The sequence below is a fragment of the Melanerpes formicivorus genome, unplaced genomic scaffold (assembly GCF_026170545.1).
Source record: "Melanerpes formicivorus ecotype bairdi unplaced genomic scaffold, bMelFor1.0.p_v2 SCAF_10, whole genome shotgun sequence".
NCBI lineage: Eukaryota > Metazoa > Chordata > Aves > Piciformes > Picidae > Melanerpes > Melanerpes formicivorus.
In genome coordinates, this window is record NW_027142362.1 from 5,902,588 (window position 1) to 5,918,490 (window position 15,903).

The 15,903-nt window shown below is 55.7% G+C and overlaps 2 protein-coding genes across 2 annotated transcripts in view; one reads left to right on the plus strand and one right to left on the minus strand.

The window, feature by feature from the left end:
- ABHD2 (abhydrolase domain containing 2, acylglycerol lipase) overlaps window positions 1-7,455 on the plus strand; it is a 42,798-nt gene extending 35,343 nt beyond the window's left edge. The window contains exon 11 of the mRNA XM_068143408.1: window positions 1,251-7,455. Within this exon, the coding sequence (XP_067999509.1) occupies window positions 1,251-1,447 (197 nt within the window). The 3' untranslated portion in view covers window positions 1,448-7,455. The remainder of the gene's footprint in view (window positions 1-1,250) is intronic.
- On the minus strand, window positions 7,449-15,903 carry RLBP1 (retinaldehyde binding protein 1). The gene is made up of 8 exons (XM_068143409.1): window positions 15,653-15,903; window positions 14,789-14,832; window positions 14,387-14,515; window positions 13,556-13,757; window positions 12,309-12,487; window positions 11,357-11,515; window positions 10,636-10,746; window positions 7,449-10,530 (listed from the first exon to the last, which is right to left on the minus strand). The coding sequence occupies exons 2-8, from the start codon at window positions 14,798-14,800 to the stop codon at window positions 10,372-10,374; spliced, it is 951 nt and encodes a 316-aa protein (XP_067999510.1). The 5' UTR covers window positions 14,801-14,832; window positions 15,653-15,903; the 3' UTR covers window positions 7,449-10,371.

Sequence of the window (15,903 nt, forward strand, 5' to 3'; positions counted from 1 at the left end):
AAAAACACTTCCTCATATCCTTATTCCTCCCTGGGATTTAGTAGAGATGTGAGTTATGAGAGTGACAATGTCTTGATCAAGTGCAGATGAGCAGGCCCCTTTGAAGGGGAGGCACACACTTAGCTGTGTTACTGAACACTGGGCTGGGGTCTCTCCCATGAGAGGAGCTCTTCAGCCAAGAAAACAATGCAAACTCCCTTCAGGAGAGGGAGCTGGCTGCTGCCTCATCCCACCACTAGTGGTGGGTGCACAGGGGAGGGAGCAGGGTTCATCCTTGCCCTGCTTGAAAGCTGTGAGTACAAAATGTCTCCACAGCTGCTTCCAGATCAAAGCACATATAGGAGTCTTCTCCCTGTACCTGGGAGTGTAGAATCTTAGTGGTTTGGGTTGGAAGGAAACCTCCAAAGGTCATCCAGTCCAATGCCTCTGCACTGAGCAGGGACATCCTCCACTACAGCACGTTGCTCAGAGCTTTGTCCAGCCTGACCTTGAATAGCTCCAGGAATGGGGCCTCAGCCACCTCCCTGGGCAACCTGCTGCAGTGTTCCACTACCCTCAGGATGCAGAACTTGTTCCTACATCCAGCCTGAATCTCCTCTCAAACCATTGCCCCTTGTCCTGTCCCTGCAGGCCTTTGCAAACAGTCCCTCTGCAGCCTTCTTGTAGCCCCCTTCAGGTACTGGAAGGCTGCTTTTAGGTCTCCCTGGAGCCTTCTCTTCTGCAGGATGAGCAACCCCAGCTCCCTCAGCCTGTCTTCATAGCAGAGGTGCTCCAGCCCCCTGTGCACTTGTGTAGCTCTCCTCTCAACCTGCTCCCATCAGGTCCATGTCCTTCCTGTGCTGAGGGCTCCAGAGCAGGACACAGGGCCCCAGGTGCTTACTGGAGCCAAGCAGAGTGGAATGAGGTGGAGGATGGCAGAGCTTAGTGCAGCTTGGTTGATGCTAGCAGTCTAGTTCCAGTGAGTGTGAGCTGAAGATCCCAAAGAGTGAGCAGGTACTGCTGTAGGCCAGCAGCACCTTCTGGCCAACCTTCCTGCAGCAGCTGAGCTCCTGCACACTGTCCTGTGGTGGGAAGCAGTGAGGTTATGTCCATTGGGCTTCAGAGTGGCCATGGCTCTTGTCAGGGCACTTCTGGTTCTTCCACATGACTGTTCCTGTAGTTCAGGTGCTGTGCCAAGGCTGGAGTGGCCTGTCACAGCTGCAGGCTCCAAGCTGTTAACCTGGAACTCTCTGCTGCTTTTTGTTTTGCAGAGAAAAGGGAGAATGTCATGCATGTGCTGCTCCTGCATGGAGGCCACCTGGGATTCTTTGAGGGCTCTGTACTCTTCCCAGAACCTCTCACCTGGATGGATAAGCTGGTGGTACAGTATGCCAATGCCATCTGCCAGTGGGAGAAGACAAAGTCTCAATGCTCAGACACAGAGCAGGCTGTGTCTGGCCAAGAGTAATCAACCCAAAGACTCTGGATCACTTCAGTATATCTCCCCCTTGGGGAACATCTTGTTCCTTCACCTGCTGCTTCAGGTTTCCATTCTCCTTGATATCCTATGGCTGGGGTTTGATCACAATGTTTGCTTCCAGAGTGGAGTCCAGCAGAGGTTAGTGGCTGCTCAGAGCATCTCTGCAGCAGCAGCAGCCCCTTGGGTTTGTAACTAACTGCTCTGCTTGTGGAATTAAATGGACAGTGATTTTGTTGAGCTGAGGACTGCTTGCTTTCAGATGTCAAACCTCCTCACCCACTGGTCCCAGCCTTGATCTGCAGTGTGTGTTTAGGTGTAGAGGAGAGGGTAGCCATGGCTCTGTTCTGCCCTGGTGCTGAACCAAACCTCTACCAAGCCACAAGCCAGTCAATGCTTCACTAGAATGTTGCAGAGAAACACACTTGGCTGCAAGTGGAGTTCCAGCCTTGCACCATCCCAAGGGAAGCCTCTTGGCTCCTAGGAAGCCCTTTAAGCAGTGAATCAGTTTAAAACTACTTAGGTGTCTTTGTGCTTGAGCTGTCTGTGGGTTGGGGAATCTGTGCTGGGACTCCAAGCAGGGAGGCTGCAGGCTCAGTGCCATCCCATGTTCCTGTGTGAACATGTCTTTGCACCAAGACCAGCTCAGTCACCTTCCTGTCACCTTTGCCTCTCTTTACATGCAGTCATCTCTGTAGAACTGGACTCTTGTTTGACCCAGGGCTGCTTAAAGCTGGCTCTGAGCTCACAGGTCCTTCAGATTCTTAATCACTGGCAAGCCAATCTCTTCTTAAGAATGTTCCACAGGCACTTACATTCTCTATTGGGGTTTAATTTGTTGGGGGTGGGAGCTCTCTGTTGAGGTCCCACCCCTTATGTCAGGGTGAATCATACCCAAATTCTTCCTCTTGGCTCTCAAAGCACTGCATGGTTTCAGACTTGCCTTGCAGTTGCTGGGGAGCCTCCAGCCCTGGTGTCTCTGGATGACTCTCTTTCCATGCAGATGCTGGAGGATTACTGGGCTCTCCCTCACCCAAATTCCTTCTCCACAGCCAGACATCCTCCTCTTATTTCACTGTGCAAGGTGAAGTGTGGAAATGGCCTGCAGGAGGGATGCCTGCTGCCTTGTGCCTCAAAGTGGCTGCTGTGAGCTGTGCCAAGATGGTTCTGAAAGACTCCAGCCCATTCCCTGGGAGGAAAGCTGTCCTATGACAAGCTGGAGACTGCAACTTTGTGGTCAGAATCTTCTTCTTTTGGGTTTTTGATTCTTGTTTGTTGTGTCAATATTATAACCTTCATTAACCCACCCTGAGGACTCCTTTACCCCAGTGTCAGTGAAGTTGTTCCCTTGTCACACCTCCCCTGTCAATTAGCACTTTATTGCTTCAGCCTTGGTCTGTGTTCCAGGCACTTTAATAGCTTAAGAGCAAAAGGAGCTGCAGGACTTCAGTCTGGTAAGAGAGGGGAAGAAGCCTTCTGGCCTGCCCTGTCACTGACCAGCAGGAGGTTGGAGAGGTGAGCTTCTGCTCCAATAAAGCAATAATTGGTGGTGGTAGCAAAGGTGCAGTGTCACAGCAGGAAACTCCTTGCATTTGCCTTGGGCCAGACACCTTGGCCTGTCAGAAGGAGCTGTGGAAAGCTGCACATTCTCCTCCTGGTAAACCCAGGCTTGCTTTCCCCTTCAAAGAGGAGATGTGACCAAGTAAGGCTAAAAGCAAGGCTTGGCTCTGCTTGTGGCTGCTCCTGAAGAGCTATTTTAGGGCCCCAGTTAGCAAGGATATTCTTAGCTGATGGCTGTCTTGTCTCTGTGTTGTTATCCTCTTGCTCATTGCTGCATCTGTACATCCCTGAAAGCTGTCATGAAAGACATGGGAGGTTTCTGCTTAAGTGGCTGTTCATGTAATATTCATTGACTAGGACTTCAATATCTTCTCACTTCAGCAGCAGCAGAGTGTAAACAGCCCTCACCCATCAAGTAGATAGTGTGTCGGGGGGGTATGGTTTTTATCTCCAGCAGGTTACAACTTCAGAAGTGTTCTTGGCTTGCAGAGCATAACCCCAGCTGTGGCTTACACAGGTCAAAGAGCTGCCCTGCCCTTGCCTCGTGTCCTGCCTCAGTGCAGCTTTGCTGTGCTGAGTCTCAGCTTCAGGAACAGCAGCTGTCCTTGGTGCAGTACTGCTGTTGAGGTGGAGAGCCCATCCCATGACCCAGCAGGGAGATGCCTATGCATCAGTGCAGTATGCATCTGACCTCCTTTGAGAGCAAAATATCTGCACTCCAAGTTGGAAGCCTTACCAAGAGCAGGGGCCTCTGCTCAGCCCCCAGGCAGCTGGAGCTCAGCCTTCCTCTCCAGGCCCCCAGGCTGGCAGAACAACTTGGTGGTTGACCTGCCCAGAAGGTGGAAGTCAGAAGGTGAGGTGCAGCCTGGGTGCTGTCTGGGCAGGTGAGTGCTGAGGCAAAGCAGGTGTCCTGCCCCTGGCTGTGGCCATGCCAGCCCCTCAGGGTGGAGCTTTTCAGGGGAAGCCTTTTCTTGGGGTGAAAAAACTTGTCTCCTTCCACCTTGTGAAGGTCACTCCTGACAAACCAGGCTTTCAGAGGGGCTGCTCTGCTGCTGAGGTGTGAGGAAGCTACCACCTTGCCCAGTGTAGCTTTGTTTCAGACCACTTCACTACACCAGCTGGCCAGGCAATCCATGATCCATTTCTAAGCAGATCTTCTCCAATGTGGTGAGCAACTGGGCAGTTCTCAAAGCTGCAGGAGCTTTGGCTGCTCAAACAGATCCATTTGCAGGGTCTCCTGGAGCCTGCCTCCCAATCCAAGCCTTTGTACTTGAGAAGTGCCAATGCTGTGGACTTTGTGAAGCTCCCCTGCAGAAGCTGTGTGGGTATCTCTCTTCCTCCTCTTCCTCCTGACCTGTTTTTGCACTTCCATCTCCAGCTGGTCAAACCACATCTGACCAGCCCAGCTAATTCCACCCTGCTTGGGGGAGAGCTGATGTCACAGCTGCTTTGTGCAAGGCTTCTGGAGCCTGAGGGTCACTTGGGTAGAAGCAGTGGTGGAAAACCTGTTCTGCTCTTCTTCCCCAGTTTGATGCTGGTGTCACATCCAGGCTCCTGGTGTCAGCCTTGCAGCAGGAACGTAGGGAAGTGGGAGAGGAGGCAATTGTCCTGCAGTGACATTATCTAAAGACCTCCAAACAAAGGAGTTGTGTTTGAAACCTTGCTGCTGACAGCAGCTGGCAACTGATCCCCCCCAAGATGTATGGAGCTTTGGCCCATCCTAATCTAAGCTATACTCTTCCCAGAGCAGGCAGTGGTAGTCTTGTGGTGTGGGCAGGTGGTCTTCACTTGCTCAGTGGACTCAACCTTTGGAGCAGCCTGAACTTTCAGAACTGGAGTTGTCTTTCATCTCTTGTCAAGACACAGGAGGATGCTGAAGTGTGCACTTGTAGGTCATTGCAGGCTGAGGCTGATAGTGCAGTTCCAGACTGCAGCAGGATGCTCTGGCATGGGCTCTGCTCCCTTTCAGAGTGGGGTTAGAGCATCAGGAGAGCCCTTGTGTGGGTAGCCTCATGTTGTGTGCACACTTCTGTCCTCCACACTTCTGGATGGAAGCAGCACTTGACCAGAAACCCCAAGGGCTTTCTCAGTCAGACAGCAAGGTGCAGTACTGCTCTTAGCTGGTCAGGCTGGTCCAGCCATCACCTGCTGGCAGTGTCTGGAGAGGTCCAGGACTGTAGGTTAGCAGCTGGGACTTGCTCTTACTGAATACAAGGAGCTTGCAGCTTCTGCTGCATCGACTCTGCCAGCATTTCCAGTGGTCCCTGGGTTAGCCTCTACCCTGCAGGTGTCTTCAGATGGGTCTGGCAGTGTTGTGGTTGCAGAGACAGATCCTTGAACCTCCCTGCAGTCTTTCCTGGGCATTTTTGTGCAGTTCCTGATGAAGATGTAGGTTCCAAAGACAGGGCATTAAGCAAAGATGTTGAGAACTGTTAGCTCCTGTACTGGACTTAGCCAAGCTCTACCTGTGTGTCACCTGTCCTGGGTCTGTCACAAGTTCCTAGACCTTTTGACACGTGGTGCCTTGCCCTTTTTCTCCTCCTCCCTTGACATCAGCATATCTAGAGACTTCAGAAACAGCTCTGTCAGTGCTTTGGAGGCTTTGCTTTCCAGTGAATGACTCTTTCAGGCACCAGGTAGTGAGACACCTCTGCCAACTGTGCACTGGACAAAGCACCTCCTGACTTTAAAGGACCTCTGTGGGCAGCCTACAACTAGCTAAGGTCTATTTCAATGCTCAAAACAGCCATGTGTGTAAGCAGGGGGTCAGATCCAGCTCTCTGCTCCTCTAGCAGTGGGGATTGAGTCACAGAAGGAGGGTTTGCCCTGCTTAATGTGACTACAGTCCCAAAGTTCTTGGCTGTGCAGCTGGAGGTGGATTGCCTAAGTGACTACAGCTCAACAAGAGCAGGGTAGCAGCTTCAGGCTTTAGTCACTTGGCTTGCTCCCAGGTTTCTCTGGAAGCATTCTGCCTGCCTGGAGCTTGCTGAAATTCTTCACAGCCTTTCTTCAGAAGGCCAGCTAGGGCCCCAGCGTTGTGCTGCCTGTGGGAGTCACTGGTGAGGAGCATCTTGTTTCTGGCTGCAGTCATGCTCTGTGTATCCCTGCTCCTCAGGTGGGTCTGTTGGCTGTGTGGGTCCTGCTGTCACAGTGACTCAAAGCAGGGTCATCTTCATGGCTTCCAGGTGAGGAGCAAACAGCTCTCCTTGGTGTGAGGACTTCCTGAGTCTGCTCTGAGTGCCTCAGAGCAATCCCAGGCCAAGAGAGGGGTGCCTTGCAACTGTACCCCTTTTATCATTGAGTGTCTGGTAGCTGCCCTGGACTTCCTCAGCTGCTGGGGGAGCTTTGGCTCAAATGCCAGCAGTGAGTCAAAGCAGTTGTCAGCTTTCCATGCTGCTGGGAGAGTTTGCAGGGCTGTTGCTGGACCATTGCATTCTGTGCTCCTGGGTTTGCTGGGTAATCAGTGGACACCAACACTGCAAGCCAGGGCAGCCTTGGTCAGGTTGAGGCTGCTCCTATTGACCAGCCCTTGTCCAGTGCATCTGATGATACATCCCCAAAGCTCTATCCCCACACCACTTACAGCTAAAACCCTTTCCTTTCCCAAGGGCCTTGCCTAACCCAGTTTTAATGCCAGTAAGAAGCCAAATCTGAGTGGCTCTGCACAGAGCCTTTTCACTTCTGAGAGTGACAAGCTTGCATTGTCTGTCTCTGGCCAGGCAAGAGCTTTGATCAGCCACAGACCCTCCTAGGAGCTCCCCTGCAGCTCTCCTGGGCTTCTGACTCTTCTTATGGCTTTGAGCAGCCAGACAAAACCCACTTGGTGTCTGCTAAAGCCAAACCCTAGTGCTCAGCCAGGGTCAGCAGCATGTTGTCTTGTGTCACTTGAGAGCCTGACCACCATTCCAGGGACAGACCCCTGGGCATTGCTCCTGAGAGCACAGCCTCTGCTGCTGCAAGCCCCAAGCAGAGGAGGTAGGTGGAGAGCTCAGCCCTGTGCCCCTCTGGTTTTGCTCCTGCAGCTGAGTGCCACAACAGGCTCAGTGACTTCTGCTGGCCTTGAGCAGCAGTTCACCAGGCAAATGTTTTCAGACTTGACCTTGGGACCCACCTCTGAACGCTGCCCTGAGAGAGCTTCTCCAGCCAGACAGCCTCCCCACTGCCCTCTCCTGAGTCAGATTCTCTGGGGCTGGCAGCTGCAGGGGAGAGGATTTGCAACTAGCAATGCAATTTTTTTTCTATATCTGCTGATGTTTACCTTGGAAAAATGATAAATATATATATCTCTATGAAAAAGAAAAGGCAAAGTCTGGTTCTTCTGTTCTGTGTGGTGTACAATGGAGATCACTGCAAACACAATGTGATTTTTGTTACCTCTGATTCAGTGGGGGTTTCTTTATTTAAGAATAAAGGACTTGGTGAAGTCAGTGCTAGAGGCAGTGAGTGTGTGTGGAGTTATTGGGGGAGGAATCACAGAGGGGCAGGGGTTGGAAGGGTCTGACACACACCCCCCTGCCAGGGCAGGGTCACCCAGGAATACATCCAGGTGGGTTTGGAAGGCCTCCAGAGAAGGAGGCTCCACAGCCTCTGGGCAGCCTGCTTCAGGCCTATCACCCTCTCCTGCTGTTGGGGTGGATGCTCCTGCCTTCCAGCTCCTCCCTGTCCTTCCTTGTCCTGTCACTGGGCACCACCACAAAGAGCCTGGCCCCTTCATCCTGACACCCCCTCCTCAGGTACTGACAGACATTGATCAGCTCCTCTCTCAGCTGCCTCCTCTGACTGAACAGCCTCTGTGCTCTCCCTTTCTCTTCCTAACAGAGATGTTCCATAGCCTCCACTGGATGCCTCCAGCTGCCCCCTCTGGAGCTGGGAAGCCCAGAGCTGGCCACAATACTGCAGGTGTGCTCTCATCAGGGCAGGAGAACCTCCTTAGCCCTGCTGGTGACACTTTTCTTGTAGCATCTGCCACAAGCTCTGGTGATGCTCAGCCTTTTGCTAGTTCCTCCTGTCCTCTGGCCAAGAGAGGTCCTTGATACCGCTCTGGTAGAGTGGCAACAGCTTCCAGCTGAAAGCTTGCCCTGCCGCTCCTGGAGAAGGGCTGATTGTGCCTGTGGACAAAAGCAGGCTCTCAGGGTCCTCTGTCAGCCTCTCCTGTCCCTGGACCCCTGGCTGGCACAATCCTCCAGAGCCAGACCTACAGCTGTGCCAGGACTGAGAGCTGATGTAGGGCTTAGGTGTGGCCCTTCCTGCAGTGCATGGGAGGGCTCTCCCTGGGGACAGCAGCTTCCCTGGAAGCTGCTCTGCAAACATCATCATCTGCTATTTTTCCCTCCAGGGGAGTGAGTGGATTTCCTGATCCTTAGCTGCTGGCAGCAGAAAAGCACAACAGCATCTCTGGCCAGGGCACTGCCCCTCTTTGACCCCAGGGCACAGCAATGCTCGACTTGGGGGGGGTTGACTTCTCCAGAGCAAGTGAGTCAGAGGTGGAGGGTCACTGGGGCTGCTGAGCTAATGTGGTGGCTGGGCCAGGACCATCACTGCTCTTCCCCTGGAAGGAGAATTGCTCTGGGGGACAGCATCTGAGGTTCCATCTCTAGTGGCCACTATGATCTAACTTAGATCTGCTTCAAAGCTCTTTCCCAGCATGGTCAGTGTCCCTCTGAGGGGAAGCTGAGGGCAGTGTGGATCGTGCTCCCAGTTCTGTGTGCTGTGCTGCTCTCTGCCTCCCTGTCAAAGCAAGCTACTGACAGTTTGGTCCAGCAGTGATGAGCAGCCCCAGGGACCTCCCAAGAGCTGTGAGTTCCCAAGTCCCAGGGGCACAGTGTGGTACCTCCATCTGTGCATGCATGGGTGGGCTGCTCTTGGCTATCACAAGGGGGCTGCAGTTGGCTTTGTCTCCCTAACAAAGCTGTGCTGTTGTTTGTACTGGCCTGAGGATGGTTGGGATGTCACACACAGTTTCTCTGGGGGGGCCCCAGGTGCTCCCTGGCCCTGTGGAGAGCACTGCACAGCGAGGAGCTAAAGGCAGCAGAGGGGTGCCTTTCACTCTGCCTCTCACACAAGGTTGGTGCAGCCTCAGCCTGGGGCTTGCCCTGCCTGGAGTAGCCACGTTGCTGAGGCTGGAGAAAACAGATTCAGCCCCAGTGGCCTTTGCCCAGGCAGGCCCCATCCTCCCCCCAGCTTGGGAGCCCAAGTGCTGTTTGAGTTGAGCCTCAGCCAGTGCCCTGATGAATGGGGCTCTTGTCAGCACCCTCCACCTCGGCTGGCTTCAAGTGGGGGTCTGGTGTCCTGGCTGGTGAAAGGTGCCTGTGTGCAGCTGAGAGGGACAGCCCATGATGCAGGACCAGCCTGACAGAGAAGAAGGTAACCTGGGCAGGGACCAGCACCTTCCTCCTCTCCAAGCCCTACTGCTGGCCAAGGGAGAAGGTGGCCTGGAGACAGGTAGCTGCTCAGTTCCTTGGTGGAGCTCTGGCTCATGAGCCAGGACAGGATGCCTTGCCTGGGACACTCTGACTTCTGCCTCCCTCCTCCCCCCTGGTCCTGCTGGCTCTCCATTAGCAAGGGCTGACAGGCATCAGGCACAGCTCCTCTGCCCTTGCTGGTGGCTTTTGGTGAGGCTTCCCTGACTGAGCTCTCTTTCTGATGCAGTGCTGGGTGGCTCTTCTGCTTGTCTTTTACTGGTAGCTGCTGCAGCCTCTGTTCCTCCTCCCTACCTGAGCAGGAATTGGGCAAAGCCCTGGGCCCCTGGCTGAGGTTTTGTTTATGTTTTTGGGGCTGTTTTCTCTTTCTGGGTTAGAGCAGAAGACTGAGAACTGGGGGGGGGGGGGGGGGGGCTTGCTCAGGCAGGGGTAGGGCTCATTCTGGAATGCAGGGAGAATGAGGACAGCTGGGTCCTGGGTCCTTGTGCCAAAGAACAGCCAGGGATGAGGGGCACAGCACAGACACTCCCTAGAACCAGCAGCAAAGCCACCACCTGTGCCCAAAGAGCTGCCCCTCTCTTCCTTGCCACATGCCACAAGGGAGCCTGGAGCTCTGACATTAAACATTTTATTTCTCCCTTGCTGTAGCCCTCCCTTCCCAGAGTTGTTGCTCTCCTTGTCCTCCCCCTGCAGCCCCAGAGGGTGCTGCAGGAGAGGGCCAGTGGCTTCCTCTCTCTGCTGACTCCTGAGGGAAGGAGGAGCAGAGCTGCCAGGCAGCCCGCTGCCAGGTTTGGGGAGGGGAGGGACAGGGGCGAAGCCACGTGCCCAGGGCCTCATCGTCAGCAGTCATCCAAGCAATGCTACAGTAAGGAGGTGGTTTGGGTTAGGGGGCCACCTCTGAGCCTATTTCACAGGGGAGGGGGAGAGAGCCCAGGTCTAGAGAGCTGTGTCTTCAGCCTCGATGCGGGGCCCAAAGAGCTTCTCTGCAGTTGCTTTGCCGTCGTACTTGGGCAGGTTGCCCCCAAAGTCTGCCGGCAAGATGTCAGCATCGATCTCCTGGTAGAAGGACTCCAGCTCCTCCCCGTGCACAAAGACCTGGGGAGAGAGGGGAGTGACCCTCAGCAGAGGGTGGTTCTCCCTGGCTGCCTTGTTTCACCCCAGGGACACGCCTCTGGGGCTGGGTCCCTTTCCCCCACTCACCCTCTCCAGCAGTTTGCTCTTCAGGAACGGTTTGACCACGTTGTAGGTGGTGGTGAAGTACCAAGGCTGGTGGATGAAGTGCACGGCCTTGAACCTCGCTGGGAAGGAGTCCTAGGATCCCAAAGCCAGACAGAGGTGGTTACAAAGGCTGCTGGCCAGGTGGAACTGGGTGGACATCAGTGACCACCCCACCACTGCTGCGGCTCCCCTTGCCCAGGCTACCCTTCTCTCTTTGAGGCCCCTTTTCCTTCTGGCACAGGTTGGCTATCCCTGCCCCAGGAGGACCAGGGAAGCTCAAGAGCCTCACAGAAGATTCATTGCTCCCACTCCCACATCTCTGCAGTCCTGCTTTCCCAGGGAGAGCTGAGTGTCTTTGGCTTCTGGTCCAAGGGCAGAAATCCTGCAGCTCCTGTGGGTGCCTGGGCTGGGCTGGCCTGAGAGGGTGGTAAGGAAAGGCCTCCAGGCCATGCTGTAGGATGCTGCTTATGGCTGACCCTTTGAGAGGACAAGGAGCTGGGGCCAGTCCCTCTTGCAGGACTTAGCCAGTTAGCTGGCAAGAGAAGGAGCATGTGCCAGAGGACAGCCTCTCCACAGGCTTCTGCCATGGTGCCAGTGCAGTGGCAACCACCAACCCTGCCAGCCTTGCATTCCCCCTTCCCTAAGCTCTCTGCTCCCTTTGGGCCTGCTCTGCCACTGCTGGGTGCAGACTTTGCCACCTCACCTGGAGCATGTCCACCATCTTCTTGAGCTCGGAGGGTTTGATCCCTGATGCCTGCTGCATGGTGAAGCCCTTGAAGTTCTCAATGATACAGAACCCATTGATCTGGGTCTCATCATTTTCCAGCAGCTTCTCCAAGATAACACAATAGGCACGGAGGATCTGATGGAGATGAGAGACAGAAGAGCATGGTGTCAGGTCTCACCTCCCATGGGCCCCCAAAGGCTCTCAGGAAGATGCCCATGCAGTGTCAGTCAGGGTCTGCTTGACTCCAGCCTGCTTGTTGCAGCCAGCCCCGGGACTTCAGAGCAGGGAAGGTGTTTCAAGGGATGCTCAACAGCCACCCTGTTCCCCTTCCAAGGTGGGCATGTCTCACATTTGGATCAAGGATATGTTGCCACCAACTTGAGAAAATGGAGCTGAGCTAACTTGTGAGTTAGATGCCTGCAGAGCTCTTGGCCAAGAAGCCCACTCTGTGCCTTATGCCTCAGTGTCCTCCTTCGCTCTGCAGGTCTCCCCTTGATTTAATGGCGTGGTGCACCCTCAATGGAAGGGAGGCACCCTCAAATTTGGCCTTGCACCACTTCAGGAGGAGCACTTTGGGATCACAGAATCACAGAATTGTCAGGGTTGGAAGGGAGCTCAAGGCTCAGCCAGTTCCAATCCCCCTGTCATGGGCAGGGACACCTCACACTACAGCAGGTTGCTCACAGCCACATCCAGCCTGGCTGCAAACACCTCCAGGGATGAGGCTTCCACCACCTCCCTGGGCAACCTGTGCCAGTCTCTCACCACCCTCATGGACCATGCCCTCCCAGGCTACAGACTTGCTTCAACCCAGGTAGCTGGAGCTGGGTGTGGTGGACACAGAGACGCTGTGCCCAGGTGTGCCAGGCAGGGCAAGGCTGGGAGCAGGACTCTGCTGCCCCGGGAGCAGCAGCTGGGCTGAGCTGACCTCATCGAAGGTGATCTCCTCGTAGTCCCAGTTCTCGATGTTGAAGAGCATCACCACCCGGCCGTACTTGTCCCTGCTGGCCAGGATGCCGGGGTAGCCGGCCTCGATGGTGCTGCGCACGGCCTCGGGGGTGAGGTTGTCGAAGAGCTCCGGGTACTGCTGGCGGAAGTTCACGTAGCCTGCGGGGAGGCAGAAATCAGCCAGGACAGCGGCTCCTCGCCTGGCCTCGGGAAGCTGGAGGAGGTGGGGTGGACTGGCGGGGGTGAGACGGCAGCCCTGAGCCCCGGGCTGCAGCCTGGCTGTGCCACGGGTCAGGTCTCCCCCAGCAAAGCAGGGCAAAAGGAGCTCAGCAGACCAGCCCTAGCCCTGCCGTGCTCGGTGTTAGGGTCCCCATGCCTGGGGCTTCCCACGCCTGCCTTCTCTTCAACACCTCAACGAGCAGATAAAGCAATTTCTGCCCTCATTTCCCTTCTTCTTTCCCTCCCCATTTGGGTGACATTCCCCAGCGCCCCTCTCTTGGCACCCTGCAGGCACGAAATAAGGAATTTCATCCTGGGAAAATGTGGACAAACAAAACCTCTTGTCTGGGAGCCAGCACTGATAATTACAACTCATTATCCCCCAGCCCAGCACAAAGAAGAGTGGAGCCAGAGCCAGGCAGGTCCCCACTGGCAGCCACCCCCCGCAGGCTGCCTTCCCACTCCCCCTCCATCCCTACAGGTCACCTGCAGTGCAGGGAGGGGGTGCCACAAGCTCCCCAACATAACCCCAGCCCTCAAGGGGTCCCAGGGCTGCTGAGCCCACCAGGGAGAGAAGAACCAGGCTGGGTGTAGGACCAGATCCTTACAGGGACACGGAGGAGCATGTGTAGGGGGTGTGTGGGGCGTTCAAGGGGCTGCAGCCCAAACCAGCTGGGTTTGCTGCACGGATTTAGCAGCCTGCCACCACCAAATGCATTTGTGTTTTCATCCAGTAAATTGGCAAGGAAGGGGAAAGCCCTGGCTTTGTGGGATACCTGGCATCACCCTCATTCATTTCCTTCCCAATCCCAACTCTTTCCCTGCATCCCGAGCCCCTTGCCTTGCCTTTTTCTACTTATCCTCTCCTCATCTCCTCACGCCAGCATCCTGCTCTGCAGGCACAGCCCCGACAGAGGAGTTGGGAGGCTCCAACATGGGGTCGGGAGCTGCCAGGGGGACAGATAACCCTTCCCTCGCCCAGGACCGCAGCCTGGGACCCATCCTCACCTTTCAGCAAGTCATAGGCCCTGTGCACGTCGAACTTGCGGGCGCGGATGAAGCGCAGGAAGAAAGAGTCGTCCTTCCCCTGCACCTTCTCGGCCACCGCCTTGCAAACCTCCTCGCCGCCCGCCCGCTCCTGCACCAGCTCCCGCAGCGCCTTCACTGCCACCCCCCTCTGCTCCTCCGTCTCGTTCAGCTCATCCTTCGCCTGAGGGGGGAGCAGAGAGGGGACCGGCTCAGCGATGCTGCCTTCACACACACCCCCACCCCAAAACACCTCAGGCACCCAGAAGCTGGGTGGGGTGCAGTGATGCTCACTGCAGCACAGCAGTGCAGGGAGGGCAAGGTCACCTATGTCATAGACCCATAGAACCACGGAAGACCAGGCTGGAAGGGACCTCAAAGATCATCTGGTGCAACCTTTCTTGGCAAAACTATGGCCTAGAGAAGGTGGCCCTGACCCCTGTCCAGCTGAATCTCCAGTGTCCAAAGCTGGAGTGCCCACCTCTTCCCTGGGGAGGTTATTCCAATGGCTGACTGTTCTCACTGAGGAACAGGTTCCTCTTGTGTCCAGCTGGAGTGTCCCCAGGAGCAATTAGTACTCATCACCCCTCATCTTTTCCATGGGACTCCTTGCAAAAAGGGAGCCTCCATCTTCTTCATATCCACCCTTTAAATACCAACTGGGTGTCCCCTACCCAGGTACCCTCTGGGCTAACTGCACCCAACACCCCTCCAACCACCGCAAGAGCTCTCCTCAGGGGTCTTCTCTGACCCCCAGGAAGGAGCAGGAGCCCTGAGCTGTGCCTGACCCCTGCTCCCCACAGCCAGCCTCACCTTCTGCAGGGTGTGGGGGGGGATCTTCTCACACCTCCCAAAGACAGGGCCGTGGTCCTTGGTGGTCAGGCGCTCCAGCTTAGTGCGCAGGGCTTGCTCCTCCTCCGAGACGATGCGGAAGGTGCCCGTCTGGGGGTGAGGAGAGGATGTGAGGCATCCCCAGGCAGTCCCCCCACTTCCCTGCCCCACCACAGGGCTCCTGGGAGAGGGTGTTATGGGGAAGAGCAGAGCCACCATGCCCGTACCCAAGGGGGTGCAATGGGCTGCGTGCTACTCGGGCTCCCCACTGTATGGTAAGAGCAGATGGGGAGGTAGGGGTGCATGGGGCACACCCCAACACAGCGCTGGGGAGAGGGCATGCTCAGAGCCCAGGGGACAGGGTGGTGAGGGAACAGTACTCACGACTGCAGACATGTCGTCCTCTGTCCTTTGTTGGCTGCAGGGCACTGGGAGAGGGAAGGAGGAATCAGCAGCAGTGGGGATCCCAATAACCTCTGCAGCCCCCCGTGCCCCAAACCCTGCCCTTCTTGCTCAGGCAGGGGTGCCCCAGCTGCCCATCTCCATCACACCCTGCCTGCATCTCTGCCAGCCTGCTGAAGGCTGGGTGGATTGGAGAACCACCAGGGACTTTTGCAAAAGCAGCTTACCTGGGTATTGATCATCTGACACCTTCACCCTTTTATTTCCACTGGTGGTTGGGGGTACTTCATGGGGACCCCCAACCCTGTGAGCTCACCCAGTGCCATTTCACCACAGCCCATTCTCATCTGGACAGAGGCAAGTGCCCAGCTCTGTCCAGGTAGGCAGCCAGCTCCTGCTTTTATTGCCTTTGACTTCTACTGCCCCATTATCCCCCCAAAAGGTTTCCAAACCCTTGAGCCCCTGCTGCTTCAGCCCAGAGCCTCTCACTGGCTGCAAGGTTAGTCCATGAGCCTCTCAGCATCTTTCAGATGCCTTCTGGGTGAACCACGTTGCTCCCAAGCCTGAGGAGGAGCAAGCCTGCCTTCATCCTCTCTCCAGTGCCTGACACTGCCCCTGACCAGCCTCAGCACCAGATCTGAGCACAGGCTGTGTGAGGGATGCTTGGCTCCAGCTCAGCTGCCTCCCAGGGGCATCCTGTTCCCCACCAGTTCATGGGAGGGGACGAGCATCCCCTATTTCCAGCGGCTAAAAGCAATCCCGTCCTTGGAGGTGCCAGGTTAAGGGAGGGCTTGGTGATGGTCTCCACTGCAGTTATTTTGGATGGGGAAAGTCCCGGAAACTCACCAGGGAGAGGAAAAGCTGAACTGTCCACAGGAGGTCAGTGCACAGGGGCCGAGATGGACACACGGAGGGCGAGGCCGGAGTGGAGCGGGAAGAAAGCCGGCAGAAAGCTTTGTAGAGTCACCGGGTTGGGATTAGACCGTCACACGGCATCAACTCACTGCAGCTTTGTAACTAAGCCAGCACAACCCAGGCAAGAAACCCCATTAAAACATTACAAAAGGCAGCTGAGGAGAGGGAAGGAGGGAGCCGGA